This window comes from Leptinotarsa decemlineata, unplaced genomic scaffold (genome assembly GCF_025532065.1).
Source record: "Leptinotarsa decemlineata unplaced genomic scaffold, Ldec_3_MD MMD2_tig00000035_RagTag_RagTag, whole genome shotgun sequence".
Lineage (NCBI taxonomy): Eukaryota > Metazoa > Arthropoda > Insecta > Coleoptera > Chrysomelidae > Leptinotarsa > Leptinotarsa decemlineata.
The window spans coordinates 11,105,187-11,119,520 of NW_027412540.1; the positions used below are offsets into that span (position 1 = coordinate 11,105,187).

The following is a 14,334-nucleotide window of genomic DNA, read 5'->3' on the forward strand; positions in this document are numbered from 1 at the left end:
TATGGGTGTTTGACAGTCCCCCCGGTGCAGACCACACGGCACTCACCCAGTAAAGTTATCGGTCAACCACCCTATCCCGCATCTGCGGGCAACAGGCGTTGGCCGATTTCAAGCTAGATGTGTGGGAGAGGTGTCTCGCAAGAGCCCTCGGCGGTTACTCATCCAACGCTGGAAAGGTAGCTTTCCTAACATGAGTGCCCCTTGGGGTAACGTAAGGGTATGCGGTGCAGACCACACGGCGTACACCCAAAAGTTGTTGATGAACCGCCCTATCCCGCACCTACACGGGTAATGGGCGCGACATCTTCGACATATGATGTGTGGTAGAGGATGCTCGTGAGAGTCCTCGACGGTTACTCATCAAACGTTGGAAAGGGAACTTTCCTAACATGAGTTCTAGGGGGAGGTGAGTGCCCGCTCGCGGCTGGAGGCTGGTGAGCCTCATCTCCAACTGGCGTTGGCCTCTTAGGGGCAGCGGCTCCGCTAGCGGGTAAAGGGATACAGGGCTGCGGTAATCCATTCATGGGTGCATTGCAGCCCCATTATGAGGCACTGGACGGCTTATGCTGTTCCGTGATCCTCGCCTGCTTCTGTACGGATCCAAGCGTTCGAAGTGTCGGGGCTTGCGGTCCTTCCGGGCTCTAGTATCCGAATCTAGCCTTGGAGGGCACCAAGGCAGACGCTTGAGGTGTCGGAACCCGGTTGGACGGAGCTACTAGTATCCGAGCTTAGGACCCCGGCCGGCCACTTCCGGGACCATATTCCCAATTGATTTGGCATGGCTGGCGGGGGCAGGTGTGCGACGCGAGCACTCTCTGGCGAAAGAAGAGCTTAGTTAACTTGTACGAACGTTCGGTCGAACGCTGCCGATGGTCCTGTCTCTTGGTTAGCCACACTAAGTAGATGTAAGGAAGCAATTCCGGGTTCGGTGAGCGGGAGGAAGCCCTGCGAAATCCTGTTGGTGTGGGGTGAGGGGCGGTACCCGCAAGGATTTCCCGAAAATCCACCCCTCCACGCTCGATCGCATCCAACGCCAGGGTACGTCTGGGGGCCTAACCGGCCCCCCAGGCCCCCCGGTGCGGTCGTAACTATGACTCTCTTAATAGTATGGTGTATATGACATAATTTCATATATACTTAAGGAAACCAAATGATCAATTATGAAAGATATGATTTATAATATATAATTTACCAAATGTCCATCATATTTGTATAGCAAAATAGCGATGTACATACTTTAAATTTGAGGTTTAAAGGGTAACTTTCTCCTCCGCCCTATCGAACCACTCTATATCGACGATCCTCCAGTTATAACATATATAGTTTGTATAATAATATTCCATAAAATTATGAAGTTAGTAAAGTTTCCTTATTTAGGTGCTGTTACAAAAATTATTTCATCGCTGATCAATCAGAAAGTCATTGATTTAATAGATTTTATTTTTCTAAAATATTTTCACTATGAGCTTTTAACATGTTTTCTCTCCCTCTTCCCTCTCTCTATTTTTTTTTCTCTTCTTTTTTTTGTTTTTTTTTCTCCAGTTTATTTTCCTTTCCTTCAAGGCTAGGACTAAGATCAACAGTACCCTTCCGGTATATGTTGTTTCTAGCCTCATTTGTAGTTTTTTATTAGTTTTATAGATTGACGAATCATTATATCCATAGGTAATAAGGAACTACGAATAAATTTTTTTTTCACCGTGGTGTGCGCTGTTCAGGCCCTTTCCCAAGGAGCCCCGATACATTCGGGAGGGCGCGCCAGCATTATCAACCAATGACCACTCTCTACACCGTGGGGTAAGTGATCATTGGGTCCGAGAATCATGTGCCATGAGCAAGCGCAGTGAGCCAAGAATGACAGCCTTCTGCATCTGTGATTTCTGCCTTAGTGTGGCAAGCGGGTATGATTTTGAGATTCGAGAGTAGAAAGGACATCATTCTACCAAGGACTCCAATAAAATCTGAACAACCATCTTGACGGAGCATTCTACTTTCATCAGCAGTCATATTCCTTATATATGTTGTGAATGTTAATTCACTGTCAACAAGATCTTTTATCTCGTGTACGCGGTTGATGAATAATCGTACATTGAAGTTCGCGATTTTTTTGTGAATGATATTATGTTAAATTTGGATACTTTCAGTTGTGGAAGATTATTGTTACACTAAAGTTTGACGACACCTCATTCATATCGTACACGTTGACAGTCAGTAATGTCGTCGAGTTTACAATATAGTTTCCAGATTATCTGCAAATAGTTAGGTTAGGCTAGGTCCAAAGTTAGTGGGTCTTTTCGACACTCCACCGCAACCTGCAAGAGTTCATTATGGCTCACACCTATTCACACTCGACCAAATAAATTCAGCTTTTCAACGAAGTCGATCAGTTTGTATGATAAGTGGTCTTTCAGATGGTAAGATGGTCAGATGGTAAGAGTAGATACAGCTCTGACGATCTCTAAAAACCTGATTCGGTCCCCAGCGGGGCAGGACAATGTATTTGCTCTGATGTTTCATAACTGTACTAACAGAGATGAAACACATAGTCTTCCGACAGTCCGAGTCTCTGCATATGATGATTCAAATGACAGTGACCTGTAAGATGACCTGTTAGACATCGTGGTTCATCCCTAGTGTAGTCCAACAACTTTTTGATCTCAAGCTTCGAAGGGTGAATGAACACCTAGGAGTGAGCCAATCCCTGAATATTCTGCCAGAAGTCCATAAATCTTCCTGCCTTCCAGGTGTCAGCAAATATAGGGCTGGAAATATTCGAAAACTTAAAGACTGTTGTTGAAAACTCACGTTTTAAATTTTTTCAAATTCTACACGTATACAGCATGGACCATATCAATCAATCAATCAAGATATGCCTTATTGTCAGAAGAACATAATTCTCGTAGACAAAGCTATACAATGTAATTTGGTCAAACAATTAGTTAGATTACATCTATGTAAAAAAATCTCAATATCTAACTCCTAATACTAATATACATAAATTGAGATTCATACATGTTTTACAATTCTACACATGATTTTTATACTCATATATGGATAAATGCTGAGATGTTTTATGAGCAGCCCACGTAGTAAACATAGAGTTATGAAGATAATTAGTCAAAAGTGGAGGAAAAATATTCATCGAGGGTATAAGGTGAGATTTCAAGCAGTAGTTTTTTGAACGATTTTCTAAAACGGTTAATGCATGCGCTGTCCTTTATAACTGTCGGAAGATTGTTGTAGATTTTAATTCCATTATAGATGAGTGAATCCTTCATTAAATTGCTGGAGGGGATAGGTAGTCTGAAGAGAGAGCTTTGCCTTGATTCACGATGATTCTGGGATCTATGTATGAGGCTCACCGTCTCAAGTATATAAAGTGATGTTCCTGTTAATATTTTATGATGCTTAAATAATTCTCTACAAGAGCATTTTCGATCCACTATATATATATATATATATATATATATATATATATATATATATATATATATATATATATATATATATATATATATATATATATATATATATATATATATATATATACCTCAATGCTCTTTTTTGCAGAATAAACACACTATCAAATAAGTAGGTACTACAAACACCCCAGAAGGCGATTCCATATCTCATGTGGGATTCAATCAGAACGAAATAAGCAGTTCTGGCCGTGGAACTACCCAAGTCATTGGAGATTATACGAACTGCGTAACAACCTGATGCGAGTTTTTACACAAACATTCTATGTGACATTCAAATTTCAATTTATTGTCAATTTCGAACCCAAGAAATTTCCTTTGTGATTTATTAGTTATTAGTTCATTTGACATTGGTATATCAGGAAGACTGCAGCGGAAAGTGACTATGCTAGTTTTATTTAAGTTCAGAGCTAGAAAGTTTGAGTCGCACCATTGTTTTTTTTGCACATATCCTTTTCTATTTTATTAAACAGTTGCTGTGCCACAGTACAGTGGTGTCATCCGCAAAGAGGGTAATTTTTGCTGAGATGTTCAATTTAGTGATGTCGTTTATATACAGTAAGAAAAGTAATGGGCCAATAACCGAGCCCTGAGGGACGCCATATTGTATGTGTCCTACTTCAGACTCCGTACCATGTCGAACTATTTGTTTGCGCTGTTCTAAATAAGCTTTTAGCCATTTCAAACTCCCATTTCTGACTCCATAGAATTCGAGTTTTTGCAGCAGAATACCGTGATTCACACAATCAAACGCCTTCGAGAAATCGCAAAATACTGCAGCGGCGCACTCACCTTTATTTATGTTATCATACATCTGTGAAGATATCACAGATATACATTTTTGCCGACCAATGTCGCGTCTTCGAATATCTAAAAAATAATAAAAATGAAAACAAGAGTGGACTGTAAGAATTGTGGCATAAAGCGAACTCACCGAATTCCTAGCACAAATCCCTGCTTCTGAAAGGGCCCTTTCTTGGAGTGTTCTTTCTTCAGCTTCACTGGATTGTACAACAAAACGGGAAGTTAAAATGAGTTACCAAACAGTCGAAGATGACACAGAGTCTAGAGCACACACGGTGAAATAAGTAATTAGCAAAAATAATAGCGATTCACGTAGCACAAAGAAGTTTCATCACATCGAATTAGAATTCTCGGAGAATTTCCATTTCTACTTTCAACTCACAGATATATTGCTCCCAGATTTCAGTATATTCCTTCGATATCTTTTCAAAATATGTTTTTATGTCCTCGATAGCAATCGTCCTAACTTCCTCAGCATCATTGTTTTTTGGGTTGCCTCGCGTTGGAACCATATCTTTAGGACTTGATAATGTATATTAACGTAAAATAGAGGATACATACAAATCACGTCATCTCACTCTCACGTTCTGAAAAAATACTCTTATGACATTGAATTGAATATTTCGACACGTTTTATTGTAATCATAAAGGAAACTACAATAATGAAGGTGTACTGTTAAAATACTATCCAAGTTTCGATAACACTACTAACAATAGCCGTAAGATTTGTTCGAAGGTGAGTGGACAATGTTTCATGATGAATTTCATTAGTTCGGACTTCCATTGTCTACTACTATGTAAAATTGTTTAAAATGTCTAAAAAAACCAATAGAAATTAAAAATTAAAGAGAATAGCTGAAAATAACAATTATATTGAGCACAAAAAATTCTGAAATAAAATTAAAGTGAAACAGCAAATGGAAACTTGCAATCAGGGCTTTCTGATATATCGATAACAATAGTATTATGTTTGTGCAAGTATGATAACCGCTTTTTCAGTTGAATCTATTTTTCAAAAAAAAAATTGTTGGCATTTCAAATATCAAAATCTTTCGAATGTAAATTATTGAAAGCAAATCATTAATGGATAGTAAAACGGAATTTCTTTGCAATGACGTTAGTCTCGATCTGAATTTTCATTGAGATCAGTTTAGCAGATGAAATCCTCGCTTGAAGAACTTGAAGCTCTTGCAATGGTTTTTGGGTCAAAATTCATCCATTAGTTTTTATTTCAAATATTTATTTCGGAAAGTGGCTGAGAAACTATTTGTTTTGATTTGTCTTTCTTATCAGATTCTCAGGTGGAGTTTCAAAGTTTTCGTTTAACATTTCATGAAGTTAGCACTTCAGTAGTTGAGAATATAGTTGCGCTTTGTTTCTGACGTTGATAATTACCAAAAAACGACAATAAATGATGTCATAACAAATCTGGCAAATGGCTGCAGATGAAACAGAGGCGAGTAATTAAAGTTTTGATGTTACAGTGAAACTTTGGGATCTTCACTAAAGTAAAGATAAGCGCAAAATTTCATACTTCCAACTTCAATATTCCCCAAGTGTAAGAATACTGTAATGTTCCACAATGTTTGATACATAAACATGAGTACACTTTTCCACATAACCATTTGAGCAAAAATGAAAAATCAAATCGATTTTTGGATGAGTAATTTCAACTAATAAGTTTGTATAATTTTCCCACAATAATTTCAACTGGTTCGTTTATTACTGAAATATTTGACGAGTTTCATTTCACTAGTATATTATTCGTTCAAGATTTGATCTACTCTTAAATTATCGTTAGTATTATAATACTGACTCACCCTCCAATGACCTCTGTCTACTGTTTCAACCATTCGACAGCATTTTGGAAAGACTCATGTTGAGAAAAGCATTTATTATTCAAACATAAAGGAAATTATCTATGCACGGTTTGATTATCCACAGGTTTGCTTATTTTAGATTTCAATTTGCATATAGCATGACATGGAATTCAAACTGATTCGAACAAATAAAATCTGCTTTTTCCAAGTGTCACATCAACTACTTTTAAATGATGTTTTGAAATTTTTTAAATAATTCCGATATTAATGATATAGGCCAGTAGTTGTCGGTTCAATTCCTTCCTTTCTGATTTATGTAGCGGTTCAACAACTGACGTGGTATTTCGCCAATTTTCATAGCCATATTTATCATGAAACTTTCAGTTCAGATATTGATTGAGAGTTCCAAGTGGACCAATTCAGACTAGAAAACTCACCGACCTAGACTATATCGGGCAAAACGAAAATTTTCGAATATGTTGAGGATCGGACATGTTTCATGTTCTTGGAACAACAGAATACATGTTCGACATAAACTACGGGAAGGGTGGAGAGTGAAATGCCATCCTCGAAATTTACTCGGCAAAACACCTGGTATACAGATGGGTCCAAAACAGAACAAGGGACGGGAGCTGAAATACACTATAAGAGGAGAAACCTTCATTTCAGTTACCCACTTGGCCGAATGACACTGAGCCTATCGGCTGTCTCTACGGAACCTTCGAGATACCGGGCGCCCTCTCGTCGTAGCATCGCCTTGTCACGGTAATGTGGGGCTCTGCCGTGATTGACCTTCTTTCCCTAGCTACTCGTGGGACTTTTATGGATAGAGTAAACTTTAAAATTATTTCTGACGCTGAGAATGTCGAGCTAATGACTCCCACTGACCTCCCTGTAAATTTAGATCAGGAATGAGTCTACAGATGAGATGGATGTCGAGCTTACGACTTCAACTGACCTACCTGTAAATTTAGATCAGGAGCGAGAGCTTCTCAACTCTTCAACTCCTGATCCAATAACTGAGCCTAAAAAAAGCTTTGGTGGTGCATCCAGGTAACGACTGAGTCTTCTCCTCAAGAGTGGGGTACTTTATGAAACCGCCTTGCACCAATTTCTTGAGTGGCGTGGAGGAACAAACTCCTCATGAGCAGGTTAGCAAACGTTTGCGCTCAAGTGATGATTCACCAAAACCAGAGGCAAAAAAGCCCTGCACGGTTGAATCTAAGGCATCGTCAGGTGTAGCTGACGTGCAAAAACCCTCATATGGGAAGGTAGTCGCGGGTATCAAGCTATGAATCTTGCACTTTGACTATCCGACTACCTGGGGACCGAATCAGGTTTTAAGGGTTCGGCAGAGCCGTACTCTTGCCATCTGACCTGAAGGACCACTCGCCATACAGACTAATCGGCTTCGTTGAGAAGCTGGGTTTATTTGGTCGAGTGTGAATATGTGTGAGCCACAATAAACCCTTGCGGGTTGGAAGATCGAATAGACCCACTCACATTGGACCTAACCTAATCTACCCACTCGGCCAGTACATATCAGTCCTTCAGTATATCTCCCATCAGTATATAGTCCTCCATCAATATAAAGTCAATCCATTTCTGCCCAAAAATGGATTATATGGATTATATACGAAATGTCAGAGCACTTCGTTATCATGGGAAAAAAAAGCTGACGATGTATGGAATCAGATTGGAAAATGAGTTCGAAAGAAACATGAAGTGTGCTGGAAAAACACACGGAAAAACCTCCATGAAGAGACCGAAGAGCTGCTTCAACAAAGTAGGGAATGGGTCACAATGATTACACGGCTTCACAATGGATAATGTCCATCAAGAGGCAACTGATCAGAATAGAGCTATACAACGGAAAACTTAGCTGCAGAGACAGCCCGTTATATTTCATGCGACTATGATGCCTTGGATCACAAGAGGCCAATAATTTATGGACAACTCAAACACTGTCCAGAAGAATATGACATACATCAAGAGACCTACAAAGGTTACAATGTTGAGAAAACCAAATTGTTGGAATAGGTGTCATGAATGAAATGGAGAATGCAATGAAACCTTGAGGCTGTAGTGTTTTCCTTGGAAGTTCTGAGATTTTCAACTTCAGCTCGCACAGGTTTCGACCTTTGATAGGAACACAGATTTTAACAGCTTTTTTCAACATACATGTGTCCTGAAAAATTACAACTTCTCGCTCGGATACTGTTTTTTGTTTCTCCATGTAGGCAGCCGATTTTTCAACAAATTTTGTAAAATGTTTGTTGAAAGTTTCAACAAGTCAGTTCATTTGTCCATTTTCTAATTCTATAATGTTGAGAAGGTATTGAAAACTTCATCTTTCGCTTGAGTCAATTTCTATACAAAATATATCCATGCTCTATATGACAAATATTTGGATATTTTACAGTATTTTGTATCAATTCGGCTCACGTTTAAATTAATTTTTTATCAATTTAGTAAAGTATTCGTGCTGAAAATGAATGATTTCATTCAATAATTTCCATATGATGTTAGATAGTAGCCGCTATTGTGAATAAAGGTTCGATATCAACTCCAAAAGGATGGGTGTTCTTTATTTTCAGATTTGTGCCATGAAGATTGTTGTTACGTATGTGGACGACAGCTGATTACCGGTGAAATTCATCTTTACTGAATTTAAATCCAATATTCTTTATTTATCCAATATTGTGTATCATCTAAGCGCAACACAATCAGCTCAGCAAGGTAACTTCAGTTATTACAGAAATGGGATGATCCATTGACAAAAGAGAACAGGTGATGATTTCATTGCTCGAAGTTACTTTACCTCGAATATTGAAAATAAAAAAAATGGTGAATGAAAATGAAAAGTCGACCTGTATCGGGAATTTTCAAAATTGACTATAAGCAAATTATTGATTCATGCCTTACTTCATGGACGCACAGTATATTCAACAGTTACCTGAATTTTTCAACATGTGAAATAATGCAAACAAATACTCACCCAAAATTTGGCTGAGAACTGTCCTTCCATCTTCTCCCAAACAGGCACTTCTTGCGTCAAAAGGGTTTGTGAACTGAACAAAGGCATATCCTTTGTGCATTGATATTCCTGTAAGTAAATTAAATTTTCCTCAGATCCAATATGGTGCAGCTTGTATTCATAAGCATGCAGAAATTCAATTAGATTTGAGCGTTGGCGTCAAAAGCACGGGAGTGTGTTTTTTCGTGATAGGACCATTTATTCCTGACTGCCAGCGTTTAGGGCGAAGGACGACTAATACTGGAAAAGATGATATGGGGAGAATGGGAGGCTCAAGAAAAGGATGAACCGAAGGGTTCGAAAAATGGAATTTAAACAGGTTGGTTAAAACATTTTTCAGAAAGGACCTATCGACAGGACAGTTCCTCGATTGAGATATTATTCGATCCAGTTGACAATTGGGATTGAGTCAAGGATACTACTCAGTTCAATTATGTTATCAGTGTTTAGACATTAATTAAATCATTTTCAATACACACACCCGTGCCAAATGGATGAAAAACGTAGATGTGATCGTTATGAACATTTCAAACACAATTATAAATAATGATAGATTTTGATTGATTTGACCGATACTTGATGGATATCCATAATAACTAGGAAATAATTGAAAAAACACTTGTTTTTTATTTTTTTTCAATATATTACTACTTCTAATATGTGATAAGTTTCGCTATTCCTATAGCTCTATCAAACATAAATGGTATTCAGTAAATGTACAGACATATTTATGGTACTTTGAAATTAGGTACATAGAAGGAGGTATTATTTATAAATGGGTATCCTAATAATAAACTGGCAATTTGCTTGATAATAAGATATCCATTCATCACAAAGATTCTCTTACTCATATCAGATATATCACATAGTCAATTATGGAGGTTGAGAAGTGGGAATCGTTACCATCTAACTTGTCATTTAGTAAATTATTCGATTGTTTTCTTTTGTTGATCCAAAGATTCTCATGTGCTCCCGAGAAATTCAATTCTAAGCCTATTCCTTTGAGATGTAAAATTTCAAAATTTGGATCAAAAGTAAGGTTTTCATCTATAGGGTGATATGAATAATTTGAATCTTTCTCTTGTGGTTATCAAAGCTTTTTTTATGTTCAAAACTGCTGGTTTTGAAGTTTCTGAAAGTTCTACGAAATATATTTTAGAGCAGGGGTCAGGAAGTAGTTTCACGTGGGGTCCGGTAACTGTGGGAAAGTTTTTACGAGGTTCAGAAAAAAACAACTGATATAAATTAAGTGCTACCTATGTATCATTTTGGTTTCAAATCAAATTCTGAATTATAAAACACAAGACCTGAAATTTATGTGAGAAATTACACCGACGGTCTTGATCCAGTTTTTTATAGTTTGGTTCTCGAGAGAAACAGCAAATTCGAAGTGTGTCTTCTAGGTAGGCGTCCGTTCATCTCGAACGATATTTGTTTTTCAAAAAATGTATCTCTGAGAAAGATGTTTCACAAACATATGTCTAGCCTAACATAGTGGCCAAATTTATAGCTTGTTTCTTGCAATTTTCATATTTTTCTGGAACATGTTTGATTCAAAATTCTTCAGTGGATACGATTTCATATATTTGCGAAGACATCTTCTTACAAATCAAATATCCCTATTCGAAGTGATGCCCTTGGCATCCACATGTGTCCATTCTGCTACCACATCAACTTCAAATGACGAGTTAAGAAACGGAGATAACTTGCCTATCTCTGCAAATTCTTGGAATCTTGTAGCAAATTCGTTCGTAAGATCGGTCAGAAATTTTACAAACAATACAATGTCTTCTTCAGAGTTCTTTTGATAATAAATAATTGTCAGAATATGAATAAATTTTTGTTTTGCAATACCTTTTTCAAAGATATCCAGCTTGCGACAAAAAGCAGACAGGTTTTGTATCAGATCACATATCAATTTTCCATTTTCTTGTGATTCTGTGTTGAGCGCATTTGAATATTTCAAAATATCTTTTTAAAAAGCCACGATCAGCATATTACTCTTGTTTGTTTGTGCTTTCTGGATCCCTCTGTATCAAAGTTTTGCAAAAAGAGATTACTTCTTTTATCAGCCAGAAACTCCAAATAACCTAGCCAATGAAAATTTTGTCGTGTTCCAGTTAGGTCAGAATATGCTGTCAGAAAGAAACTCCTTGAAATGTCGGTGCTGAAGAGCAGGGTGAGATCGCATTAAATTATTTAAATTGACCAAGCTCTCCATCACTTCTTTCAGTGTAGCACTGAGTTTTCCATAAAAGACTGCCTGGTGAATTATGCACTGATACGATATTAGACCTGAGTTTTTATTCCTGATTCTCTTTACTACACCTTTTTCTTTGCCAATCATTGCTGGGGCCCCATCGGTTGAAAGCGACACCATTTTATCTTAACTGATGTTATTCAGTAATAAATTCATTAATGGCCTTGAATAAATCTTCTCCTTGAGTGTAACTTTTCAACGGCAATATTGCTAGCAAGTCTTCCTCAAAAATATCATATCCAATATCAAAATATCTTACTAAAATAGACATTTGTTCATCTTCAACAATATCACATGATTCATCAAGTGCTATGGCGTAGCAAGGTGCCTTTTACAGAAGTTCAAGAAGGGTGTTTTTAATATTAACAGCAAAAATTTCCGTTTATCGTGTATTACTTCTCGCTTCTAAAAGTGCCGTGACTACCTCTAACATACATTTTTTCACCATCTCAGAATCTGAAAATAGTTTGTGCTGTTTATTGAGCGTCCAGCACACACGCTCGCTTATGCAATGAACTAGTAATTTTGTGTTTTTTTGTGAGAACTAAGATTGAGAATTTTGTGAAATTGCTGATGAGTTGTTTCGTAGTGTCGCTTCAAATTACCACTCTTAACAATAGTGACAGTTTTATTGCATATAAGGCACACTGGAACCATTTGACGCCTATTAGGAAGCGTAAAACAATATTGTTCAGTTCATTCTGCCAGAAACCTCATATTTTTACTGTCATCTCCACGCTTTTTAGAATACATATCAGCATAGGTAGGAGATTATCATGAAAACGCGAAAAATTACAAAACAGATGAATGGTTGCTCCGCAGTTTGCTCTACGACTGACAGTCTGCTTCACCTGCCCACTCGCCTGCACCACCGATTTTGATGCTCGCGCGTAGTTCAAAAAAAAACAAAATAGTGGCAAGCAGGCACAAACTCATATACACACAGGATAGGAAACTAATAAAATCATATCACTTGTAGGTACTTGTACTTAATATAGTCGATGATATCATTGCCTCAATGGATAAAGGTCTGTGTGCAATATTGGTACTGCTGGATTTCAGCAGAGCATTTGACACTATCAACTTCAAATTACTGCTTGATATTTTGCACTATATAGGTTTTTCAGAATCGGCTGTTGGCCTTATACAAAATTATTTAGACAATCATAAACAGTGTGTAAAAATTGAATCAAAGCAGTCCGAATATATGACATTGAACTCGGGGGTGCCGCAAGGTTCAATCCTGGGCCCTTTACTTTTTTCTGTGTATACCATCAATTCAATAAAATCTTTAGAACAATGTAAGATTCATGTCTATGCTGATGATACACAGATTTATCACACTTTTCCTCCGCCGTTAGCAGATGATGCTTCTGAAATAATTAATAGGGAACTGGCGACGTTCATTAATTTTGCTTCTGAACATTGTTTACTAATAAATTGCGCTAAATCTAAAGTAATGTTATTTGGTTCTATGTATAATCGGGCTAGATTTCAGTTTCCTATCAATATAGAAATTAATAATGAATTGATCCTTGTTGTTGAAGAAGCTAAAAACCTAGGCATTATCATAGAGGCAGACCTGAGATTCGAAAAACATGTCAATTGATGTCGTCGAATCAATTGATTCGACGGGCATATGGTTCACTAAAACTGATTTATGGAAACAGGCATTTAATTCCTCGAAAAATCAAAATGAAACTGTGCGAAACATTAGTTTTATCACATTTTAATTCCGCTGACTCTGTCTATGGTCCGAACTTAACAACTATTTGCAAAAATAAAATTCAAAAAGTGCAGAATCCCTGTTTGAGGCTAATATACGGCGTGAGGAAAAATCAGAGAATATCACATAAATTAATCGAGATTGGATGGTTGAATATGGAAAATAGAAGAGTTCATCATGCGGTCACTTTATATTACAAAATTATTCTATCTAAAATTCCTTCATATTTGTACAACAAAATATCTTTCAGGACAGACATACATAATTTAAATCTACGATTTAAAGGATTATTATCCCCACCTAAATTTAAAACTGAAATGTTCAGACGATCTTTCACCTACCAAATTTATAATTTATATAATTCCGTTCCTGAAAGTTTGAAGAACCTCAGTATTACTTGCTTCAGATCAGAATATAAAAATAATTTATTCAAAACACAAGTCTAGATACCCCTCTGCCCCGCTGCCAAACCAACAAACATAACGACTTTCGTCACTTATCACTCATTTCTCTCATAAGTGGAAGAACATTTTCGTAGTAAAACTATCGTTTGTCTGCAGAAAATGAACTTTGCCCTTTATTTTCAGAAATGTTTTTATTTTTTGCATACAATGTTAAAATCTATATGTATATTATTTGAAAATAATAAAGACCTTTATTATTATTTATTATTATTATATTATTATTGTACTTGACTAGGCAACTTGAAATTAAATAAGTACATACTTGGTTGAATTATATGTGGCTTGAAAATATTACTTCAATGACACATTACAATATTTGGCGGTCCAATGTTCGACTTTTCGCGGTCTGCATGTTGCCGAACGTTGATTTTAGAGTAATATCCACATTTCAATATGTAAGCCTGAGATTTTTATGATTTTCAAGTTTCCGTTTTATTGTTTTAATTAATCATCTCAAATTTTCCCTGGTTTTATATGCTAGTCAACATTTTATTTTTTCAAAAAGTATATAATAATACATATATATTTTTCTTCAAATAATATATCGTAGTGACTGATATTATTTAACAATTTATTGATTTTATGATAATTTACTGTGATGAAAGTGAGTGCGTTTGTAGAATATGATGTTAGTTGACGGTATGAATTATTTGTTCATATCATAAACTGAGATGAATTTTCACATTATTATTCAATATGTAATAAGTGTACAAATACAGCAATGAATCAATAATAGATACAAAT

General features: G+C 36.7%; 1 protein-coding gene across 1 annotated transcript in view; it reads right to left on the reverse strand.

The window, feature by feature from the left end:
- Nucleotides 1-14,334, reverse strand: part of LOC111509913 (heterogeneous nuclear ribonucleoprotein C) — a 650,389-nt gene that overhangs the window by 368,118 nt on the left and 267,937 nt on the right. Inside the window, 1 exon segment of the mRNA XM_074171869.1 lies at nucleotides 9,102-9,209. Within this exon segment, the coding sequence (XP_074027970.1) occupies nucleotides 9,102-9,209 (108 nt within the window).